This window comes from Canis lupus, chromosome 25 (genome assembly GCF_048164855.1).
Source record: "Canis lupus baileyi chromosome 25, mCanLup2.hap1, whole genome shotgun sequence".
NCBI classification, from domain to species: Eukaryota; Metazoa; Chordata; class Mammalia; order Carnivora; family Canidae; genus Canis; species Canis lupus.
In genome coordinates this window covers 20,893,835-20,918,649 of record NC_132862.1, presented here as the reverse complement: position 1 = coordinate 20,918,649, position 24,815 = coordinate 20,893,835, and the positions used below count along the sequence as shown (strand labels likewise).

Genomic DNA, 24,815 nt, shown 5'->3' with positions numbered 1-24,815 from the left:
TTTTTTTTTTTAATTCTGATACTGTCTTTTTATTTTTTTACTTTATTTAGCCATTATTTCTTTTAAAAAAACAAGCACATGCATCACTTCTTGCACAAAGGGTACTATCTGCAAATTGGTGGGGTTTTTTTGGGGTTTTGGTGGTGGTGGTGTTTTTTACTTAGAGAATATCCCAGGGGTCACTCTGTTAACAGTACGGAGATCTTCCTCATTTCATTTTGCAAAAGGATCCATTTCTGGGTGGGCCATGGCTTAATCTGTCCCCCACAGCTGGACATTTAGAAAAATTTTGTTACCAAGTTTTCTATTAGAACAGGAGGACTCCCTTTCTTCTGTAATCCCAGAATGTTTGGTTACATTCTTCACACATTATAAGTAAATTTTTTATCCTGGACATCAAGAAGAAAAGTGAGACAACTGCTGTATAACTCTCCAATTACCAAAGCTACACAATATTTGGGGGAGAAAGCAGTCTCCATTCAATTCCACAATACCTCCTACATACCAACATGGTTATTATAACTACTTTCTATTTCACATGACCGAAGGTTATTTATTTTTAAGATTTTATTTATTTTAGAGAGAGAGAGCACAGAGGAAGAATGAGAGGGAGAAGCAGGCTCCCTGTTGAGCAGAGAGTCCAATGCAGGACTTGATCCTAGGACCACAAGATCACGACCTGAGCCGAAGGCAGACACCTAACCAACTGAGCCACCCAGGTGCCCCTACCGATGGTTATTTAATCTGAACTTCATATAATCTGATAATGAAATTTTGCTTAATTTTGATCTGTTATATCAGTGGTTTCAAAGTTAGTTCATCACAAGAATCACTGGGAAAGCTATTAAGAATTTAAATCTAGTAAATGGACTCTAATAATTTTTAATTTTCACACAAGGAAACCACAGATTTAAAGTCCTATGTGAAAGAATCATATGGCATAATACTAAAAAACTGTTTATTTAGATTAAGGTAAACTGTGCAAAAAGAAGCCCATATATACTATGCAATTCAAAATTCAGTAGGCCAAAATAAATAGTCTGTATTATTCTACCCAAAAAACCCAACTTAGACTCTAACAACCAAATTTTTAAATTAAATATATCAAGTAACACTTTTTTATATACAACAACCTGAAAGACATAAAGTCATCTTATTTTTAAACATTAGTAAAACTGCTAAAAGGGTACTCACAATTATGTAACTTTAGAAGAGTTTTGGGAGATAAAATATGTTTAGACTATCTTAAAAGAGCTTTCTAGAGTTCAGATTTTCACATCTCTTACTAATAATTTCACTTGTATTATTCTCAGACAAAACAATTAAATATTGAAAATTACCATTTAGAAGAAAATTAGTAAGGCAGGAAGAAGGTCTACTATTTACGTCTACAGGTGAAATGCGGTAAGCGCCAGTACAATAGTGTAATTCTGAAATGGAAGAAAATACTGATTTCAGAGAATATACAGGAATATTTCCACAATTAAAAGAGGATAAAGAATGTTCATTGAGCCCCTAAAACAATGAAAACCAAAAATTCAAAAAGAAACAGACTAATGAACCACACACACACACACACATACACACACTTTAAGAACTTTTGGTTTATTCTTTTCTCTTTCAATTTCTTTAAAATACCTACCAATGTTATTTGTCCTGGGAGTGCACCACTTTAATGTTATTGTTTCCTTAAATGAACCTTCTCTACTGCTGCCACCTATGTGGGTATCACCTTTAAGAATAAACCAGAAAAACATTACTAAATAGGTCACAATCTGCAAATTGTTTACCCCAGACTTTCAAAAACAGTTTAAACTCTAGAAAAGAAAATACTTTTGGGAGAACATTATTTTTATACAGTCTTCTAGAAAAATACCAAATGGAATTTGGATACTAGCTCTGATTAAAATAAATATTCAATTTTCCTCCAAAATTTCTCAATAATTAATTTTATCATTTCAGTCACTGCACTGGAAGTCAACAGCAAAAATTTCAAAAAAAATTTTAAGATTCTACAACTGCTCTAACACCATTAAATAAGATAACATGGTTAAATACTGAAAGAAAGCTTCAGGAATCTAAAATACACGACTGATCATACTGAATCCTAATGAATTCATGAAAGGAAACATAAAATGAAGGGTCTAGAAAGTAAATATATAGAAAGATGTAACAAAGATGTAACAGTGAGCATGTTTTGCCTTAACAGAGTTTACAGCAAAATAGAGTGAACAGATGTTAATAAAATAATAATGAACAAATGCAAACTATAAAGTTGACAAAGCTTTGAAGATGTACACAGTACCATGAGCATCTGCACAGATATGTGATCTAATTTAAGACATCAGGGAAGGTTTCTTTGAGAAGTGAAAACTAGTTTCAGTCTAAAAGGATAATAGAAAATAACTAAAGAAATGAAGGAAAGAGTATTTGAGCAAGATGCCAAGATACTGTAACAGGAGGGAGCACGAAGAATTTCAAATTTCAGGTCTGCATGGCTGAAACAGAGGAGAGGAGTACACTGTGAGGAGAAAAGAGGACAGACCAGGCGATGCAGGGCCTACTAAGAAATTTAAATAGCTGGGTCTTTATCCTAAGGCTAATGGAAAAGCAATAAAGGATTGTAAACTAAGGGGAACATGGTCAGGATTAGTATTATGAAAGCTATTCTAGCTAGACAAGAGTAGAGAGACCATTTAGGGGGTGACTATGGGATACTAGGTAAGAAATTAATAGGTTGGATCAGAGAGATGGTAATGATAGTAGAGATATAGTTGTATGGATGTATTTGAGAGACACTTAGTAGATAAAATCCAGAAAATGTGATGATGGACTACATATGAAGAATGACAGATGTCTCAAAGATGACTGAGGTTTCTGCCTTAAATAGCTAGACACACAACAGGGTCATTCACTGATAGGGAACATTAGAAGACCAAGAGGGTGACTCAGCTGGTTAAGCATCTGCCTTCAGCTCAGCTCATAATTGCAGGGTCCTGGGATTGAGCTCCGCAGAGTCTGCTTCTCCCCCCTCTCCCTCAGTTCCTCCCCCGGCTCATGGTCTCTCCCTCTCATTCACTCTAAATCAATAAATAAAATTTTACAAAAAAAAAAAAAAAACACCAGTTCAGGGGCAGAGCTTGTTAGTTGTTTTGGGAATGTTGCATTTTAGGTGCCTGCGAGACATCTAATAGATGTAATTAGGCAGTAGAATATGTAGATTTGGAGCTTAGATAAGATATGAGGGCTAAAGTGTAGGTCTACCCAGCTCTAATGTCATCTCTATAAAGCTTGCCTAACTCATGGAGGCATAATCACAGGCAAACTCTGTGTTTCCACAGCACCCTGTTCCTATCCCCACTATAGCATTTTACACATGGTGCCCATGTGTCATACATACAATGGGTGAATCAATAACCATCTTAGAGAAATATTTTGTGTCACAAAGAACACTCTTAACATTATTTGTTTTAAAAATAAATATTTTAAAAGTTGATATTATCTCACAGGTTCTCAGTAATTTCCACATACTATATTTTCAAAAACAAGTTCTTTACATTCCTTTGTTAAACACTAATACATCCATTTATCTTAAGTTTTTCTCATGTTAGAAATCTGTATTAGATTAATTTCAAGATTCCTTATGTACATAACAAATGTTATGATTGGTTGAAGGTACTAACTTCAGAAAAGATGCATACAACATAGTCAGAGTCAACCATATAGCATCAACTTACACAGAAAACATTCCAAAGGATTTAACCAAATGCCAAAATTTAAAGGCAATGCCACTGAATTTTAGGAATGGATGGAATATTACAGTTCATCTAATAAGTATCTTAATTTATTAAAATGTGCAGACTGAAGTCTAGAAACAGGGATGTTGCCATCTGATGGGAAAGTGTTAGCTAAAATTCTTATCTACTATCTCCAGTTTTCTCCTTCAAACCATGCTGCAACTGCAAACAGTTGCAGAAATATATGATTTCAGTAATGAGATCACTGACTCAAATAATTTTTAGGGGAAAGAAAATGAATTTAAATTTAAATTTCAAGACTGAAATTTTTCATGCAGGCAAGCTGGAAGTCTATCACTCTTTTAAGTCAGTTCTTGTTTTTGCTTTCCCAAACTGGTTTGCTTGCAAAAGAAAAACTATGACATGACTATCATGGCTATCTTTCTCAGTATTGATTCCAGTAGCTAGAGTTCCTAGGTCATTAATAGGTAATACTTTTTTATTTTTTTATTTATTTTTTTTATTTTTTATTTTTTTATTTTTTTATTTTTTTCATTAATAGGTAATACTATAGACACTAGTTCCAAGGTCATTAATAGATAATATTGAAGAACAAGTTTGGAGAAATGTACTACTGTCCATCAGGTTTGCTTACTGACAAACTTCTCAAAGTTGTTAGTATGCTTTCATATGTTAGATATTATAAAATAGTTTTCACCATCCTTTACTTACCACTTTTCAGGAAATCCACATGTGCATCTTTGTGATGAAGTAGCTCCACATCATAATTGGCAGATGTGTTAGCATGTTGTTCTTCCTTAAAGCAAAATTTAAAATAACTTGGTTTTATTTTCAAAATAATTAAGTTATTAATTATTCATTTTGCTTTTTGCTCAAAGTGAAGTAAAATATACCCAGCATTAATTAGCTATAATGGGACAGCTTGCTCAGTAATTAATCTATTTAAAGATGCAATAGTTTCCAAGGCAATGAACTCTACTTAAAAACTACTAGCTATATATGTAATAAAGTATTTAATGATTTTTCTTACATTACATCAGAATTAACATAAACGACTCTTCCAGAACTTGAGATTTCTTTTATGCCAAATGCATTGTCTTGCTAATACATTTTATACATAAATATTATTAACTGAAATAGTTTACATAAATTAAAAGTGAAATAGTTGTTTAAAGGAGGAAATAGCATCTTTAAATACCTTTAGGAAATTAGCAAACATCAATTATATAAATTAGCAAATACATACTAATAAACAAGTTTAGTTACTTGTTTTTACAAATTACTAAGAACTTCAATATTATCTATTTACAAGAAAAAGACAAAGATTGAAGAGAGTCACACCAGTTGCACACAAATATGATCAAATTTAAAAAGTAAGGTATCTGTCACTCTCAGAGTATTTTTCTTGTAACTCAAGAAATTACATATATTAAAATACATTATACCATTTTACTTGATAATTGCTATTGTATCAAACCATTCTATTGGATAAGGCTACAATTTCTATTAAAGAGCCAGCCATTGGTATAAGGAGGAAATTAATAAAGAACAGATCATATTTCTCATGAAATTTAGTGTTCATCATATGGTGGCAAAACAATGAAACTGGACTTAAAGCCAATTTGAATTTTTAGGTATGATGACTACTTCATATTTGCAAACATAACCAATAAAATTAAATTCAACTCCACACAGTAAAAATTCATGTGAAGCTTATTATGGGCCAGGCATTGTCCTGGTCCTAGGCAACTTAATGATAAAATAATGGAAATGAACAGATACCAATAGATTCCTAATAAAATCCATGAATAAAATCATAAGACTTACATCTTCGGTTTTTCAGCTAGAATATAATAAACTTTTTAAAACTATAAGCTATTTTTCCCCATGAGATCTACTAGTTACAAACATTTTCATACTAGATGAACAAGAACAAAAATATAGGAAATAGAAGATCCACTAGAATGCACAAAGTAAAATCTAGTAACATAATCGTCTGGAAAAGAATCACAGAAAAAGTGATCATTTAAGACACAGATTATATTTTAATGACAACATAGTTTAAAAGCTAATATATAGTGCTCTCACTAGAAAGAAAAATAGAGAATTTTGTTCTGTGATCCTTTCTTTGTTGCTTTTCACTATGTACTGACCTGGTCAAAGACACTGAATGTGGGCTAGGCAAAATAGAAAATATGATATAGGGAGAAAAAATTAAGGTTCAATTAAAATAAATAATACGTGTCAAACAAATACTTACAAAGCAAAGCAGAGCTTTCAATATAGCAAGAAAAAGAGCTGCCTACCTTCATTGGAATATTTGTAATAGTAGTTGAAGCCAAGTCAAAATGTTGCTGTACTAAAATATTTAATTTGGTAGCAAGGTGCCGTCCAGCACGAACACTATGAACTTCACTGGTTAAAACAGGAGATAACTATAAAAAAAGTATTAAGAAAAAAACCCATAAAACATTAATATAGTGTGACCTAGTGTCAAATACTTTACTTCAATCTATAAAAATTATTTACTTTTAGAATCTAGAAAAAATAAAAAGGCCCATAAATTAACTATGATCATTATTTTAGCAAAACATTTTCATACACTCACTCAACAGATAAGCACTAAGCAGAACTTACTATGTTATGTGCCAAAACTATGTGAGTTGTTAAAGAATACAGCAGTAAATGGGCAGTCTTTGTCCTCTTGAAACTCAGAGTGAAAGTCTTTAAGTATTTATTTTAATTTACAATTTTTACTTCTATTTATCTATATGCAAAATGGATCTGAAACGGCCCACGGAAATACTGTAGAAAAGTAATTAATTTTGTGGAGAGGAAAACCCATGTAAATAAAACTACTTATTATAATAAAGAATGTGGAAATTGTCACGAACTTCATATTTCATCACCAATAAACGCGATTAGGCAGCCAAAAGTTACTTACAACAAGGTAACAAACTTTCACTCAGTTCAGGGTATAAGATTTAATGTAAATAAGTTTTTAGTTAACACAAAGTAAAGCCAACTTACCACATTATCAAAAGAGGCAAAAGGAAGTTAACCAAAAAAAGGTTTATGCTGGAAACTACCCAAAAACACAAGGATAGGGCTAATGATCCTAAAATACCACCTAACCATAAAAAACTCAGACTAAGGTAATACTTCACATGTTTATATGAACTAGGCTAAATGAAAAACCAGAATATGAACATATACATTTAATATAATTATATAAATACATAAATCTATATTTCTAAACATACCAATTATGGAGGATATTTTATGATGCAAATCCATTTAAAAATCACCACATTCATCTTTTCCTTTAAAATTGTTCAAATTTATTTAAAAAGTAAACCAAGATTAGAAATTAGTTTCAGCCTTCTGTCCTCTGGCTATGTAAATTATCTTATTAGAGTCTATTTTTGTTAAAAAGTGTATTGCCTTTCTAAAGAGGAAAAGAACTTTCATACAATAAAAAGTCATTAAAGCAAATGAAATCCATTAAAGTGACTGAAATTTTAGGAACAATACTATGTATGGTTTTGCAACACATTTAAACTTCAACAGGCAAGCAAAACAGAAAACATTTTAACATCTAAACTATAACATAAAGAATCAGCGTAGGTGTTTTTCCAGAGACTGCTTTGAAAACTCCAAATATCTGCTTGGCAGAAAATGTTGGCAATGTGATCAGCTTTATGCTAACCCTTCCCAGTGTTTGTCAATAAATAACAGTGATCTTTCCTTCCATTACTTCTGCACTTACCTCTTTTTTAGGACGATCAGATACAAGGCTGTCTTCACCAACTGCATAAGTATGGATCAAGACCAGTTCACACTTCTGAATCTGCATGAGACTTAAAGAGAAACTTTTTACTTAGAATAAGAATACATAGTATATAAAGAATCCAAGTAGGTAAACTATTATAAGTTCAATATACCAAAAAGTATATCTCTATACTCAGATTATTACTGTTAACATAAAAGCTAAATATTTATTTATTTATTTAACTTATTTATTCACGAGAGACACACAGAGAGAGAGAGAGAGAAGCAGAGACACAGGCAGAGGGAGAGGCAGGCTCCACACAGGGAGCCTGACATGGGACTCCATCCCAGGACTCCAAGATCAGGCCCTGGGCTGAAGGCGGCGCTAAACCACTGAGCCACTCAGGCTGCCCCAAAGCTAAATATTTAGAAAAACTGTGTAATTGTTATATTTGTATAGCAATGACCATTTAATGAATATATGAATTTAATTCTAATGCAAAAATGATACTTTGTGTTTGAAAAATAAAGGAAAATGTCTTACAATCAGAAATAATTTTCGATAACTGCCACTAGAGAAACTGAATATATTGTATATTGGTTTCCCTTTTACTATTATTTTTAAGGACAAATCGGACAATAATAACTGAAAATAATCCTGCTCATTAACAATAATACTAGTGCTCCACTTAAGAAAATTAATGCTAGCTTGGAGCACCTGGGTGGCTTGGTCAGTTAAGCATCTGCCTTTGGCTCAGATCATGATCCCAGGGTCCTGGGACCTAGCCCCAGAGTGGGCTCTCTACTCAGCAGGGAATCTGCTTCTCCTTCTGCTTGTGCTCCCAATTGCTCTCTCTGTGTCAAATAAATAAATAAAATCTTAAAAAAAAAAAAAAAAAAAAGAAAAGAAGAAGGACGCCTAGGTGGCTCAGCATTTGAGGGTCTGCCTTTGGCTCAGGGCAAGATCCCAGAGTTCTGGGATGGAGTCCTGCATCGGGCTCCCTGCAGGGAGCCTGCTTTTCCCTCTGCCTATGTCTCTGCCTTCTCTCTGTCTCTCTCATGTATAAATAAAATCTTAAAAAAAAAAATACCTCAATCTACTATAAACTCCATATTTCAACTGTCCTATACTTGTCTTTAATAGCTTTACTTTTTTTTCTTTTGAGAGTGGAGTTGGGGGAGCATGGAGGAGAGAGACAGAGAGACAGAGAGAGAGCGAGAACCCAGAACCCGAAACAGGTTTCATGCTCAGTGCTGAGCCTGACACAATCTTGATTTCACAACTTTGAGATCATGCCCTGGGCCAAAATCAAGACTCAGACACTCAACCAACTGAGCCACCCAAGTGCCCCAGATATTTTTTTTTTTTTAATTATAATGCAATTAGCTGTTATGTTTTGATTTGGTACATATTAAAAAATGCTACCAACAATCTGTTCATTTTACAAATTTGTAACGCAAAGTATAAGAGCAAGCCATCAAACCAGTATGTTTTACAAATGTATTATCTTATCCTTTTGATCACCTTTCCTCTCAAAAAGAAGTAAAATTTTAAAGTGAAAAAGAAAACGGAAAAATTTTCTTATCAAACATACATTTTCTGGCTAACTCGTAGAACTAGTAGAAAATTCAAGGGAATGCCACCAATTACTATTACAATTATTGGAATAATTATGATGAGATACAGGACTATAAAATGAAATACTGATTTGACTTATGATTATACTCACTGATCTGAATTTGCAGCAAGCTTGTTATGCTCATGAATTGTTTCCTGGACACAGTCTTCAAGCATTCGCACATGACTATCACTACAGCATAAAAAAACAAACTTGAATAAACAGAGAAAAAAACATACTATTCAGCTGTAGTACCTTGTAATAGAGACTGAAAATTACTTCAATAAGGACTGTCTTTAACATGTTCGTTCACTCACAATATCAAAGAAGCAGCTGAAAAACTAATGAAGAAAAAAGTCAAATTAACCTATATGATGACAATCTAAACAGCTTTCAACTGAAATGAGTTATATTAGAACTGGATAAATATGGCTTTAATATTAGAAAAGCTACTTGAGATATGCTTAAATGCTAACATGCTGTTCCTGTTTTTTTTTAAACTGTAATAAGACATTAAAATTCTCTTAGTGAAAGGATTATTCTGATTAATGTCTTACCTTTTTGCATTAGTAATGCAAATTATTCGTCCTCTATTTCCAACACGTTCTGCATTTTCCATTAGTAGAGTACGAGCCTCATGTTGGTATTCTGTAATTTTACACAGGGTTTCCACTGCTGCAACCAGACCATGCAGAATGCTGCAGCATTCTGGGTCTGCTCGTGGATTAGGAGGCCCAACAGCAGCTAATGCTGCCATTAGCTAAAGTAAAAGAGAAAATAATTATGTTGGCAAGAGTATGTACAAGTCAGACACCACAAGAAAAATATAAACCAATGTATCTTACAAATATGGACACAAAAATCCTCAACAAGATAGTAGCAAACAGAATCCAGCAACACATAAAAAGAATTATACACCACGACAAAGTGAGACTTATACTCCAGGAATGCGAAGTTGATTTAACATCTGAAAGTCAATTCATGTAAGTATCAATAGAATTTTTCAAAAATCACATGATCATCTGCATAAACACAGAAAAAACATTTTACAAAATCCAGGACCTTTCATGATAAAAAAAACTCAGCAAACTAGATATAGAAGGGAACTTTTTCAAGCAGAAAATGGCACCTATGTACCCTACGGCCCAGCAATTGCACTACTGGGTATTTACCCCAAAGATACGGATGTAGTGAAACACTGGGACACCTGCACCCCAATGTTATAGCAGCAATGTCCACCACAGTCAAACTGTAGGAGCCACAAGGTCCTTTGACAGATGAATGGATAAAGAAGATGTGGTATATATAAACAATGGAATATTACTCAGCCATCAGAAAGGATGAATACCCACCATTTGCTTCAACGTGGATAGAACTGGAGGGTATTATGCTGAGTGAAAATAAGTCAATCAAAGGACAATCACTCATACATGGAACATAAGAAATAGCGAAAGGGATTATAAGGGAAAGGAAGGGAACTGAGTGGGAAAAATTAGAGAGGGAGACAAACCATGAGAGACTCCTAACTCTGGGAAATAAAGGGTTGCAGAAAGGGAGGTGGCCAGGGGGTTGGAGGTAACTGGGTGATGGGCACTGAGGAGGGCACTTGATGGGATGAGCACAGGGTGTTATACTATATGTTGGCAAATCAAGCTTAAATAAAAACAAATGTAAAAAAAAAAAAAAGAAAATGGCACCTATGAAAAACCTACAGATGACATCAGGCTTAACAGTGAAGACTTGATGTGTTCCCTCTAAGATCAGGAACAGAAGGATGTCTTCTCTCATTACTTCTATTCCACACTGTACTGGAGGTCCTAGCCAGAGCAATTAAGAAAAAGAAATAAAAGGAATCCAGATTGGAAAAGAAGTAAAATTATCCCTATGTTGCATATGACATGACCTTGTATGTAGAAAATCATAAGGAATTTACTAAAGACAATTAGAAATGAAAAGCAAGTTCAGTAAATTGCAGGGTACACAATCGATACACAAAAACAAATTGTACTGCTACACACTTGCAATGAACCATCTGAAAATGAAGAATTCCTTTTTTTTTTAAGATTTATTTATTTATTTATTCATGAGAAACACACACAGAGAGAGAAAGAGGCAGAGACACAGGCAGAGGGAGAAGCAGGCTCCATGCAAGGAGCCTGATGTGGGATTTGATCCCCGGTCTCCTGAACCACATCCTGGGCTGCAGGCGGCGCTAAACTGCTCCGCCACCAGAGCTGCCCCAAAGAAAACAATTCCATTTGTAATAGTACCAAAAAGAATAAAATCTTTGAAAAAAAAATAAATAATAAAAAAATAAAATCTTTGGAATCAAATCAACAAAGGAAATGTGAATTTTATATTCTGAGAGCTACAAAGCACTTTTAAAAGAAATTAAAGATCTAAATGAATGTAAAATATCCCATGTTTATGGGCTGGAAGACTTAATATTGTTAAAACCGCAACACTACTCCACTGAACTACAGATTAAACTTAATCCATGTCAGAATTCCAGTTGACTTTTTTGTAGAAACTGACAAGGTGATTCTAAAATTCATATGGAATGGCAAGGGTTGGAGAACAGCCAAAACAATTTTGAAAGAGAACAAAGTGGAAGAACTTTGCTTTTATGTGCATAAAGTTACTCTGGAATAAACCATAGAAAACTAATAGTGGTGGAGATAAACAGTGATTTGCTGGTAAATCAGCTCTCCAAAGTCAGGGGTAGGAGGTAAGCCCTAATTAGTAGTGTTTGCCAATATCTATGATTAAATAAAATACTCCCATAATGGCAGATTTCATGCTTCACTAAACACAAAGCTGGTAGGAGTTGAACATACTCACCTCGTAGGCGAGCATAAGTGGGATCTAGTACCACTAATTGGGTCAGGGGACTAATTGGAAAGTTTTCAAGGCTTAACTTTTACTACACATGCACATATGTATAAGTGTACGTATGTCCCTCTGTATGTATATATGTAAACTTAATTTCTAAACTATACAGGTATTACGTATTCATAAAAAGTAATCAAAAAAGAAAGAAAGAAGACTGTGTAAATAACTATACAAAGTCCCTGATACATAGGAGAAACTCAGGAAAAAGTAGCTTTTTAGGGATGTTGTGTTCCAGGGGAAAGTAGCAAAAAGCAAGCTTAAGTTTTGTACTCAGACAGAAATGGCCTGAAATTCTGGCTCTGCCTTTTATTACTGAGTCAATCTCTCCTAACTTGAAAGTGAAAATAATAATATAAACTGTTCCACATTAGCATAATACTTTCAAACTTTATTTAATCAAGTCTACAAAAACTAGACCCAAACTCCTCAACTCTGACAATTTTTGGTGGTAAAATTTAAGATATATAGGATAGAATTATGTCCTGTAGCAAAAAGAGCCCTGGACCCATGTACAGAAGTCAAACAATCTTTGGCCCCTGTGGGCCTCTGTTCTTTCACTTGCACAACGAAGGAGTTGAAGCAAAGGATGTTTACAATCAATCCTTCTAGCCCAAAAATTTGTCTTCCATCTATTTCACTTGTTACTCATGATTCTACATGATTTTTATTTTTTAATTAATTATTTATTTATTCATGAGAAACAGAGAGAGGCAGAGACACAGGCAGAGGAAGAACTCATGATTCTAGGGAAAAGTGTGACACTGATAACCAAAGCTAAACATTAAATGTGTTAACACAGACAAGATTATACATAATTTATACAAAATGTCAATTATTTTACATAATGTTACGCCATAGTCATCTGCTATATAGTTGCCTTCCTAACTGCAGTTTCTCCTTCTGTTCACAATTTAAAAGCAATCAGTGATACTATGTGCCTTCACATTCAGAAAGCAGAGGGATGTAGCAATTCTCTTAAAATATATATACCATTATCAAATGCACAACTTTTACTGCACTGCAGAGGTGAAGCAAGGAAAACCTATACAAATTTGTGATTTTTATTTATACACAGCTAGAGAGGCTTCAAGCTTCCTTCAAAGAACCTCTTAAAAGAAGTGAAGCAAAATACATGCCCTTTCAAAAAGACAAGGCAGAGACAATGTACCGAATCCTTAATATTATTTTTTAAAGTAAAGAAAGAATAAAGAACACTGTGGAGTAATATTAATGCAAAGCTAAACCAATTAAAGCCTACTGCTTGAGTTACCTCAAAAGAATAAAATATTAGGTATGTTTACCTACTATAACACTAATCAGTGTTATAGTATCAGGGGTGGCAGCCTGGGTGGCTCAGCGGTTTAGTGCCGCCTTCAGCCCAGGGCCTGATCCTGGAGACCTGGGACTGAGTCCCATGTCAGGCTCCTTGCATAGAGCCTGCTTCTCCGTCTGCCTCTCTCTCTCTCTCTGTCTCTCATGAATAAATAAATAAAAATCTTAAAACTTAAAATCTTAAAACTGAAGTCTTCCATCCAACTGAACAGCAAAGAACATAATCTATCACAAATCTCAGTATTCTTAAACAAATAATGTTTAAAAAGCACTAGGCCTAGAAAGCAGCCAGTTCAAGCAAAAGACTGTGCTCTAAGAAGTTTTTCAAGAAAAAAAAGAAACAGTCTGCTAAATTTCTCATACATTTATGATAAAAATATTGACAAGTTTTGCAGAGAAATGAGGAAAAGCAGCAACAGATACATATAAAATTAAGCAAATTACAAAAAAAGAAATGATAAATTGCAAGAATAAACAAAAAGTTACACAAGAAAGGAAAGAATATGTAAGTCAAATCATTGTGTTTTACACCTTAAACTTATACCGTGCTGTATGTCAATATCTCAATAAAACCTTTAAAAAAAAAAAGGAAATAACCACATATACTACTTAGTTTAACAGTGAATAACACATTATATAGGTATCATAATGCAAATATGCAATTTGAAATAAACAAAAATTCTAATAACACTGAGAAAATGGGGGAAAGGAAGAGGGTGGGCATAAGGGCATGGGTGACAGGAAAGATAGAAGTTAAATTTTCATTAACAACAGTAAAAAAATAAAGTTTTAATTGAGAACTCTATCAATAGTAGTAAAACTATTAGTTTATTTCTAGTTACTACTAATAGTAGTAAACTATCATTTAGAAATATGGAAGTAAATACTAGATGAGCTAGATTTGAAAGTTTGCTTCTAAGAAGTAGGAAAAGACTGGAATGAAGATAGCTGTTTTTCATTATTAGTTTAAAACATGTGCAGATACTATATTGATAAAAAATCTTTTAAATCACTTTCCAAAAAAGTATTACCACGTTCAGATAATTTTCAAAAATGGCCACAGCTCAAAACCTAACCATACCTCCTGCAAATTTTGGTCTTCTTGAGTCCAAGAATTTAAAACATGTGCTCCAGAGTCACTCACAATGAAATTCACCTGATAGATTTCAAAGACATAATTAGTATTCACATCCAATTCCACTCAATCACATCATATTTAAAATAATATGCAGTCTCTAGCACTGGCTTGCTGATTCATTCATTCACTTTATAGTTATAGAATACCTAGTATATGCCAGGTACTATCCTTGGCACTGGGGATTTGGGAATACAGCGATGAATAAAAGTTGCATTGCTCACAATATTGGGAAAGTCAGGGGCTGGGGGCGGGGTGGTAAGTCAGGGGCTGGGGGGAAGAATACAAACAAATAAATGCACAAGATAATTTCAGTGAAATTGGTTAGCTGCTTTAGGTTGGGTGGTCAGAGAAGGGCTCTCTGTGGAAGTGGCAATTGACCCAAAATCAAATGACCAAAAGGAACCAGACATAAATAGAGCTGGGGATAGAGAATTCCTGGTACAGCAAACAGCAAATGCAAAGGGCTCTAAATCCTATGTGTACACTCAAAACGGTGAAAGGGTCAGAGCTGGCAAAGGGGTGGGAGATAAGCTCAGAGAAATAGGTAGTAGCCATAACCCAAAAGGCACTGAAAGTCAAAATAGTGCATTTGGACTTTATAATAAAGTAAAATGCAAACAAAAAATACTATCAAGAAAGAGGATAATGCTAGTAAGGATATATTAGAAAATACATAAAATGATGATTGCTCCCTTTTGAAGGAGCGTGAGATTATTTCTTTCCCCCAGATTATATGATCTTATCCATGATCTTTTTTCCTCATCCATGAAGTGAGTTTTACATCCCTAATAAATTTGATAAGTAGCCTTCTCTTGTAAGGCTTATCTGACAGGGATATATTCTACTAGCCGCTTTAGTTACACTATCTCATTGAAATCTTACATCATAGAAAGAGGTACTAGGCTTACATGGGAGGAAACTGAGGCTTGGAGAAATTAAGCAATATGATCAAGGTCACACTGTGACACACTAGCTAATGATACCAGAATTTGAATCAGTCTGCACCCTAAATTACTACTTATCCTCCCTATCACGTTCTTTTACCCTACATAATGCATAATTTGCAGAGGGACTAAAAACACCTTACGTTTTAATTTGGAACATATCTGAAGGTATTAGATTCTCTATGCTCAGCCTTACTGTTACTGCCCTGCCTGTCCTAGTCTAAGAACTGGCGAGGTCCCATCTAGGCTGCTCCAAATGAGACAAAGCAAATCATCCACTTGTGGCTAACCAAATGACTCCCAAAATAAAACAGCTGAGATGATGAAACCTAAAGATAATTTTCATATTTGGAATCTATCAATCTTCAATCTCTCTTCTTGTGGAAAAAAACAATTTCCAGTTAGCATTCTTAAGAGCAATTTCTTTCCAATATGGCCAAATCCTACAGCAGTTTTGTGTGCATTTGCTGAAACTGTAAGCAGCCAGCCTGCTTAGGTTCAAATTCTGGTTCTGCCTCTAAAGAGCTGTGTGACTAGGAAAAGTTTTTGCTCTTTACCTCGATTTATATATCTCCAACATGGCAATAACAAACAAAGCTGATATTCAGATGGTACATACCCTCACAATCTGACACTGCTTACACCCAACATCCCTTGTGCTTAGCCCCGCAACAGTTCTCAACGGTCAGTGCCTGTTTTATTCTGATTATTATATACTTTGAAAAATTTCCCAGTAATTATAGTGGCTACCTTATAGGACTGTTCTGAGACTTAAAAAAGTTAGTGAATATGAAGCACTTTGGAAATGACTGGTACGTGTAAATGCTCCAAAACTGTTAGCTGTTATCATTGCTGTTAGCCCCAGTTAGATGCACACAGCATAATAATTCCAAGGAAGAGTTCTACATACATACATTTTTTAAAGCAGCAAACAGTTTTAAGTCAATCTATAGTACATTCTTACATAAAAAATGTAACAAGCCCATCCCCCCAAATCATGATTTTTGCTTGTATTTCACACTCACCAGCTTTTTGAAAGGAAATATATCATACATTATTCTACAATATTCCATGGAAGATTCTACTGAGCAAGTCCACAATGATTTAGATATGGGGGCCAAAGGGATGATTCCTTGGGTCCTATTCTTCACCAGCATATCAAACTCAACATGCTGTCTGCATGATTCTGCCATATAAGGGCAGTGATCTACAACAAATACTGTTTTATGAGATTCAGAAAAAATCTTCATTTTGTTTTAACCTGTAAGGGATAAAACATATTAGCCGAACGTCTTATACAGGACACTTAATATCCTTAAATTGTTCCTAATTAATGTCTTTTCCTCAAAAAAAGATTTGGTAGGGAACATGAATAATCAGTATTCAAGGAAATTTATCCAACAAAGGACAAGATTTAATGAGGTCATGACCAGAAAGTAACTATCAATTAGAGGGATAAGCCACACCATATTAAGCTGTCACTCTATCAGTCACAGGCAAAACTACAGTCCATATATACGCTTTGCTTTTTGAATGAACTTAAAATTGGCAGGAAAAAAAAAAAAACTGTTTACAAATAATTGTACTTGATTCCCTTCCATAATACCAGACATAATAAACGACAAATACTCTGAAATACACTTCTGATGATTCTTGCTACCTGACATCAATCACATATAAACCCCCCTAAACACAAGTCAACAGTTTGGACTTCCTTCGAAAGTCTCGAGACTTCTGAAAAAAGGTTGAGGTGGGCCAGAAGGAACAGGAAAGAGGAGTGACAGCAAAAGGAAAGCCCGAATTATAGTAAACCTCTCCTAAAACAACCGCATCTCGGGTCTTCGCATTAGGATAAGGACCCCCAAATGCAAACTCTCCCCCTTAGCTTTCGTTAACACCACAGTAATTTATCACGTAGAACAGAAAAACTTAGTGGCTACCCGTCGCATTGCTGGGGAGGAGAAACTTTTAAACTTACAAAAACTCCCTCGCTTCGCTAATAAAAACCTTACACCGAATAGACAATTCACATTCAAAAAGCACATGGTAAGCAGAGCAGAAGTGTTCATCAAAGCGAACGGACTTTTTACGACCTAGCTATTTTTCTTCTGCTTTCAAACGCATTTCCCCTTCATGCAAACTCTTCTTTGAGAAACCTAAACACACTCTACTGGAGGGTGGGGGGGGGGGTGGAAAGTACAAGGTGAGTGGATAGGGAAGCCCTCGGGATCGAGGTTCGCTTACTTTCGTGCCTGGTCCTGCAGTGAAAACGAACAGAGGCTATGGACCACAGCCTCTCTGCAAAAGGCTGCTGGCTGGGTGGGGAGGGTCAGCGCACAGTCAGGAGTGTCTGGTACCAAAGACGGGGGACTATGCTTTCCCCGCTCATCTCCAAGCACACCGGTCCTTCCCAGGCTTCCTAAATGCAGGAGCGCGCGCGCGTGCGCGTGAACACAAACACTCACACACTCGGACTCGCGCGTGCGCAGAGCCCTCTTCCTCAGCCCCGCCAAGCTGCCCTTCCCCCGTGGTGGGCCAGACGCCCAGCTCGCAGAACAGGAAGAGGGCGGAGCCAAAAAAAAAAAAAATGCCTCCGACCCTCAAGATTTTCTACCCGCTAATTTTCCCAGTAACCCATTGGGAAGATTGATCCAGGCGACCTCAGAGCCTCTCCACCAGCGAAGTACCAACCACAGCACCGGCTAAACCAGCCACGGCCCCTTAAGCGCAAAGGCCCTCCCACCCGGCCTCCCCTTCTTGGTCTCTCCACCCAGGTCGGCTTCCCTTGGCAAAACTCGCGACACTTTGCGAGAAACCAAGCTAAAGCCTAAGTAGATCGATGGGGCGGGGCCTAGAAAGGACCCGCCCCCACCTCTCGCGCATGTCTGCGAGAAGCCGCAAGTAACATCTCTCGGCTCTGCACGCCCGCGGTAACGTGAGGCGGGAAGTCTCGCGAGGTTTGAGCGCTCTGCGCGCTCCGGTCGGAGGCTCTCGGCGCAGGTTTGCCGCGGGCCAGGGATGGGGCTGAGCTCCGCGGTCCCTTGCAGTTCCCGGTGCGCTGACTGTGCCTGCTGGCTTCTGTGTCTGCTCGCTGAAGAAGCTGCACAGGCGAGAGTCGTCTTCTCTTCCCTTGGGTGCGTAGGTCCCTGTTGGCAGAGGCTTTGAGTCCTAACGCCACAGCTGACGGCTGCGAGGGTTTGAGACCAGGGTAAGTGGAATACACCGAGGGACAAGAGCGGGAGTAGGGAGTCGGAAGTTTCCTTCCCTGGGTCGCTCTGGGGCTCTGCCCCCCTCGCGCTGCTGGCCCCCCGCCTGGCCTCACCCCTTTCCCTGCGCCGGTTACCTGCTCCGTGGAGCGGTGCTGCCCTTTCCCGGCCCCAGCTGTGAGCTCCTCTTTCCGGGTCTGAGATGCGGAAAGTTTCCTGAAGCCTTGGTCCCTAACCTTGTCCTGGGCGCATCCTCCGTTTCCCTTTTCTTCCTGCCTGAGCCCACCTGGGAGCTTGCTTACCAATGAGAGGAGGGGAGAGGGACCTTTCGGGTTTCAGTTTACAGCTTTGCAGCATATTACATGGATGGAACTATTACCGTCTTTCTTGAAACAGCCCTCGAAGGAATACTCCTGGTTTTCTTCCTGCCTTTCTTCGGTGTCCCATCTCCGATAACGGTACCAGTGTTCGTCCTCCTGTCCCACCTGGAAACCTTCCTCCTTGATTCTTCATTTGCACTCGCACTGCTCTATTACTCCTCCTTTTACCAGAATTTTTGCAGTTGCCCAGCACCTCTCCCCCCGCCCCCTCCACATTAGTTTCTCCACCATCATCTTTCCATAGAATTATCATCCTAAAATTTGTTTATGTCACTCCTTTCTTTCCACTTTCCCAGTAACCCTATTCCTAATGGAATGAAGTCTTCATTGTTAAGCCTGAATGATAGATAATTCAGGACCTCTCACTGTTCCACTCTGTTTTATATTTTAGTCTCCTCTTGCTTTTCCTCCAGATACCTTAATATCCAGCCATACCAGACCTGGCTGCCCAAACAGGTCATGCACTTTCACAACTCTGTGCCTCTGTGTGTGCTGTACCATCTGTCTAGAATGCTTTCTCTCTCTCTCTCTCTCTCTCTCCCCCCCCACTCCCCACCTATCAAGACTCAATTCACAGATTCTTGTCTTCTCAGACTCCCCCAGGTGACAGTCATAATAATCATTGTGCTCCCAGAACACTTGGAATCGTTCTTCTGCAATATTAGGTTGTATTATTTGTTCATGTATCTGTCTCTATGTCCATTTGAGATTAAGTCTGGAATCCTGGCTTGTCCATCTTTGTAACAAAAGCTAATTCAGTGTTTGGGGGGCGTAGCGGGCATTATTTGTGTGTGTGTGTGTGTGTGTGTGTGTATATCTACATATTTATAATGTGATAGTTCTAAAGATTCATAAAAGGAGTCCTTAGTGCTCTTAAAATCACAGGATTTTAGAGCCAGAAGGAACCTTGTATGTTAGCTAAAGGCTCCTGACCTGTTTTGAATATGAAAAACTCTGTACCCCCAGCACAAAAGTAATTGTACTTTTAGTATTTGTTGATTGAGATTATGCATAATGGAAAAAACTATGCTTTTAAATGATTTTATTGTATGCTAGTATCTGTCTATATTTGAAAAATAGAGAAAAAGTCATATGCATGAGAAAAAATATTTTAGACTAAGGATCATACTTGGTGTGTTACATCCATGTAACTCTTCCAATGAGTCCTTGGCCCTTAGGTTATAAATAACTGGTTTAGATTAGGTTAGTTCCTTGACTTGTCATACCTTTTTGAACCTATACATAAATGAAACTTATATTTAGCTACAATTCTAAGGTTAAAAAAAAAATCCTGTACCTTCCAACTTTAAAAATTTATCTTCCTCGGGATCCCTGGGTGGCGCAGTGGTTTGGCGCCTGCCTTTGGCCCGGGGCGCGATCCTGGAGACCCGGGATCGAATCCCACGTCGGGCTCCCAGCATGGAGCCTGCTTCTCCCTCTGCCTGTGTCTCTGCCTCTCTGCCTCTTTGTGGCTATCATGAATAAATAAATAAAATCTTTAAAAAAAAATAAAAAATAAAAAAAATAAAAAAAAATAAAAATTTATCTTCCTCATAAAGCTGCTTCTTAAAGCAAACGTGTTTATTCCATCATTTTCAAAGATGGTGAAAATTTTCTGTGCTTTCAAATATAGTAATATATTGTATAAGATGCTTATCTATATATGTAATTTGCATACATTTTTTCTTATTTCTTTAGATGAAAGGTTTGTAAGAAAGCTATAACTATGTCTTTTTATTTTTCTGTTTCTATATGTATCTGTTAATATTATCTACTAATTAATATTTGCAACACCTGCCTGAACAGTCCAATAAATTTTTTAACTGAACTAGTTTGTTAATATTTTAAGACAGATTTATGGTGTATGATTAGTCACAGTATTTCTGTGTATGTCCAGCTATATGGGATAGTGGATTTGTGGATAAAAAAGAAAAGAGAGTGACTTGAATTTCTTTAAATTTTTCTTGACCAAAATGTAAAACTAAACAGCTGGCAGTTGCTATCTTGAGTGGGTGATAGTTTCTCTTTTATGAGCAGCAGAATGTTCTGAACCCTCTGCCAGAAGTCTGCCAATATCTTGGGTGGCAAAGTGGGTGAGAATGCAGGCAGGGGAAAGCCTGCTTTAGAAAAATTTCACCTATAATTTGGGCCTACGTATAGAAAATAATGTAAGTGCACTGTGACCAGTTATGACAAGCACTATAAAAATATGCAGATAAATGGAAAACACTCCCTTTTTTACTGGAGTCTATTTTCAAATATTTAAAACTTGTTAGAGAGTTTGGAAAACAGTCTTCTTCCCACTCCACTTATCAGCCATTAAAGGGGGAGAAAGTACAATGACTTTCAAAAAAGGTGGCAAAGTATTATGCATGTTATAAAATATTTTAAACTATTCTGTTATTTCACATACAGGAAATGAACATGCAGATTCTTAGAAACTCTGTGTCACTATTTTTCTGAAGCATTAACAAAATTACACTTTCAATTACCTGATGGTTATAATTCCTTTTCCTGAATAGGTGTATTTTTATAGTTACAAAACAAATTTTAAATATAGTTCATTTTGACAGTATTTCATTATGCAATCTAGAGAAGGTTTTTAAAAGTGGATGTTAATTGTACTTTCAAAAACCCTGTCAATAAACATTAGTTGGTTTTATAATGAACTGTGATGCCTAATTAAAGTGGATGGTAGGCTTTTATTATAAGGGGAAATATTTGGAATTTTGGTTTGTTTTTTTAATCTTCATTTACACCTCCATTTATTTTCTATTGCTGGCTTCATATGCAGTTTTTCCAATATCTTGGAAATTCCATTGGTGAAGCAGGTTTAGGGAATTTGCTTTGTTTATTCACTCAGAGAGACAGATGGTTTTTACATAGCTAAAAGTAAACAGGGTCCTGAGGATCCACCTTGGTTTCTGAGTAGAGCACTAGAGACTGAGGATCAGAAATTCTATTTCTGGAACTAGCTTGGCTTCTTCCTTACTGCATGGTACTGTCATTCAGCTCCTTACATATGGGATGCCTGAGTCTTATTTCCTTATTGATAAAATGGGAATAACACTTGTGCTGTTGACCAAAAGGATATAAGATGGTATATAAGAAATCTGCCAACAGTTTAAATTAATTAATGCCTAGGAGTTTGATCTAGAATGCCCTGAAGGTCTAGATATTTTTTGTTTGTTTTTTATTTTTTAAAGGGGGGAAAGACAGGGTAAAGGAGAGAGAGAATCCTAAGCAGGGCTGATGCAGCTTGATGCAGGGCTTTATCTCGTGACCCTGAGATCATGACCTGAGCCAAAATCCCCAGTCACCAGTCAGGTGCCCCTGGAGGGAAATCAGGAGTCTGATGTTTAACTGACTGAGCCACCCACGTGTTCCTCAAGGTCCATTTGGAATGAATTAGGGTGAAGAGAAAATTAAGAATAAGTAAGGAGGGATCCCTGGGTGGCGCAGCGGTTTAGCGCCTGCCTTTGGCCCGGGGCACGATCCTGGAGACCCAGGATCGAATCCCACGTCGGGCTCCCGGTGCATGGAGCCTGCTTCTCCCTCTGCCTGTGTCTCTGCCTCTCTCTCTCTCTCTCTTTGTGTGACTATCATAAATAAATAAAAAAAATTTAAAAAAAACAACAAAAAAAGAATAAGTAAAGAATTTTGAAGGAGAAAAGGGTGACTTGCTATGTCAGATAGTAAGAGTATATTTTATAAGTACAACAGTTGACACAGCATAGTATTGTTGTGGAGATAAAAAGACCCAGAGGTAGAATAGAGAGCTCAAAAACATTCCCATACATTTATTGAAAAAACAGGTGTGGCGTTAAAATGAGTGGGAGTATTCCAACCATAAGAGAGAAAGAATGTGACATGATAAAGATGTTAATTCTTATTACAATGGTAATTATATTACAGTACATAAATACCAAATCAATATGTTGTACACCTTATATAATAGTATATGTCAAATATATCTCAATAGGAAAAAATTCAGTGCTGGAAAAATGCACTGTACAATAAATGAAGACGGGCGCAACTAGTTGTCACCATAAGACAAAGGAAATATAAGTAGATAGCTTCCTTACACTAAAATGCAAATCAACACCAGATGAGTTAATGACAAAGGCAAAACCTTGGGGACAGGAAGTATATTGTAGTTTTGTCTTTTAGATAGTGCCAAGTAAAAGGAAACTATGTAACCTTTTGAAACTCTCTTCTTTCACTCAGCATAATGCCCTTGAGATTCATCTCAACTGTTGTCTGTATCACTACCTCATTCTATTTTATTGCTCTACTAGTTTACTCATTTCTCTGCAGTAAATACAGGAAGTAGTATCGCTACTACTGTAGTAGTAGTGCTACATTGTTATATGGTAACTAGATGTTTAACTTGGTCAGAAGCTGCCAAACCATTTTCTGAAATAGCCATACCATTTTGCATTCTCACCAGCATTGTATGACAGTTCCAGTCACACTGTATCCTTGCAATATTTGGAATGTCAGTAGTTTTTATTTTCGGCATCTTAATAGGGGTATAGTGGATCTCTCTCTCTCTCTCTCTCTCTCTCTTTTTTTTTTTAAGATTTTATTTATTTATTTATGAGTGACACACAGAGAAAGGCAGAGACAAGCAGGGGGAGGACCAGGCTCACTGCGGGGAGCCTGATGTGGGACTCCAGGACCCCAGGATCATGACTGGAGCCAAAGGCAGATGCTCAACCACTGAGCCACCCAGGTGCCCCTGAATCTCATTGTTTTAATTGGATTTCTCTCATAGCTAGTGATGTTGAACATATTTTCATGTGCTTATTTGCCATCTATATATCTTATTTGTTAAATGTTAAAGTCTTTGCTTGTTTTAAAAATTGGATGATTTTCTTGTTAATTCTGAGAGGTTTTATGTATTCTAGATAAAGTCCTTTGTCAGATATGTGGTTTGCAAATTTTGCCTCCTAGTCTGCAGCTTGTCTTTTCAGATTGTCTTAACAGTGCCTTTCCCAGAGCAAAAGTTTCTAGTTTTGATGAAATCTAGTTTCTTAAATCTTTTTTTTCTTTTTTTTTCTTTTTTATCAATGAGGCTTCTAATATCATGTCTAAAAAATCTTTGCCTAACACCAGGTCACAAAGATTTTCTCCACTTGCCATTTTACATTTAGATCTGTGGTCCACTTAGAGTTAATTTTTGCATAATGTGTAAGAACTATGTTGGGGTTAATTTTTGGCACATAACCATTTATTGACAAGACTGTCTTTTCCCCTCTGAAGTGTCTGCACCTTTTTAAAAAAACAGTTGACCATGTTTCTGTGTGCTTATGTCTGACTATTCTGTTCTGTCTCTGCCAACACCATGTCGTCTTGATCGCTGTAACTTTATAAGTCCTAAATTCTCCAACTTTGTTGACAAAATTCTTTTAGCTGTTCTAGTTTCTTTGCATTTTCATAGATATCTTAGAATTAGGTTATCAATTTCTCCAACAAGGCCAGCTGTGATTTTGATCAGAGGTTGCACTAAGTCAATAGATAAGTTGTGGAAGATTGACAAGCCTGCTATGTTGACACGCCTACTATGTTGAGTCTTCTATTTATGAACGTGGTGTGTCTCCATTTATTTAGGGCCTCTTTGGTTTCCTTCATTAGCATTTTATAGTTATCAGTGTGCAGATCCTATATATGTTTTGTTAGATTTATACACCAAAATTTCATTTTATGAACTATTATAAATGTGTTTTTAAAATTTTGGTTTCTACATGTTCAGTGCTGATAGAAAAATTTGAT

At 36.4% G+C, this 24,815-nt stretch overlaps 2 protein-coding genes across 11 annotated transcripts in view; one reads left to right on the top strand and one right to left on the bottom strand.

Annotated features, from left to right (window-relative positions):
* The window catches only part of INTS13 (integrator complex subunit 13), a 29,250-nt gene extending 10,999 nt beyond the window's left edge, over positions 1–18,251 (bottom strand). Inside the window, exons 1-10 of one of the 4 annotated variants that reach the window (XM_072798575.1) lie at positions 17,699–18,251; positions 16,480–16,715; positions 14,454–14,528; positions 9,706–9,908; positions 9,260–9,340; positions 7,528–7,618; positions 6,065–6,193; positions 4,470–4,554; positions 1,643–1,732; positions 1,341–1,430 (exon numbers count right to left, since the gene is read on the bottom strand). In XM_072798575.1, the coding sequence (XP_072654676.1) occupies positions 1,341–1,430; positions 1,643–1,732; positions 4,470–4,554; positions 6,065–6,193; positions 7,528–7,618; positions 9,260–9,340; positions 9,706–9,908; positions 14,454–14,528; positions 16,480–16,704 (1,069 nt within the window). In that variant the 5' untranslated portion in view covers positions 16,705–16,715; positions 17,699–18,251. The remainder of the gene's footprint in view (positions 1–1,340; positions 1,431–1,642; positions 1,733–4,469; positions 4,555–6,064; positions 6,194–7,527; positions 7,619–9,259; positions 9,341–9,705; positions 9,909–14,453; positions 14,529–16,479; positions 16,716–17,698) is intronic. The other 3 variants (XM_072798576.1, XM_072798578.1, XM_072798579.1) reach the window with 3 other exon arrangements.
* A 116-nt stretch (positions 18,252–18,367) lies between these two features.
* Positions 18,368–24,815, top strand: part of FGFR1OP2 (FGFR1 oncogene partner 2) — a 32,669-nt gene continuing 26,221 nt past the window's right edge. For 4 of the 7 annotated variants that reach the window (XR_012017581.1, XR_012017582.1, XM_072798585.1 and 1 more), the window contains exon 1: positions 18,368–18,662. The gene's annotated coding sequence lies outside the window, so the exon portion shown is untranslated. The remainder of the gene's footprint in view (positions 18,663–24,815) is intronic. The other 3 variants (XR_012017583.1, XM_072798588.1, XM_072798587.1) reach the window with 3 other exon arrangements.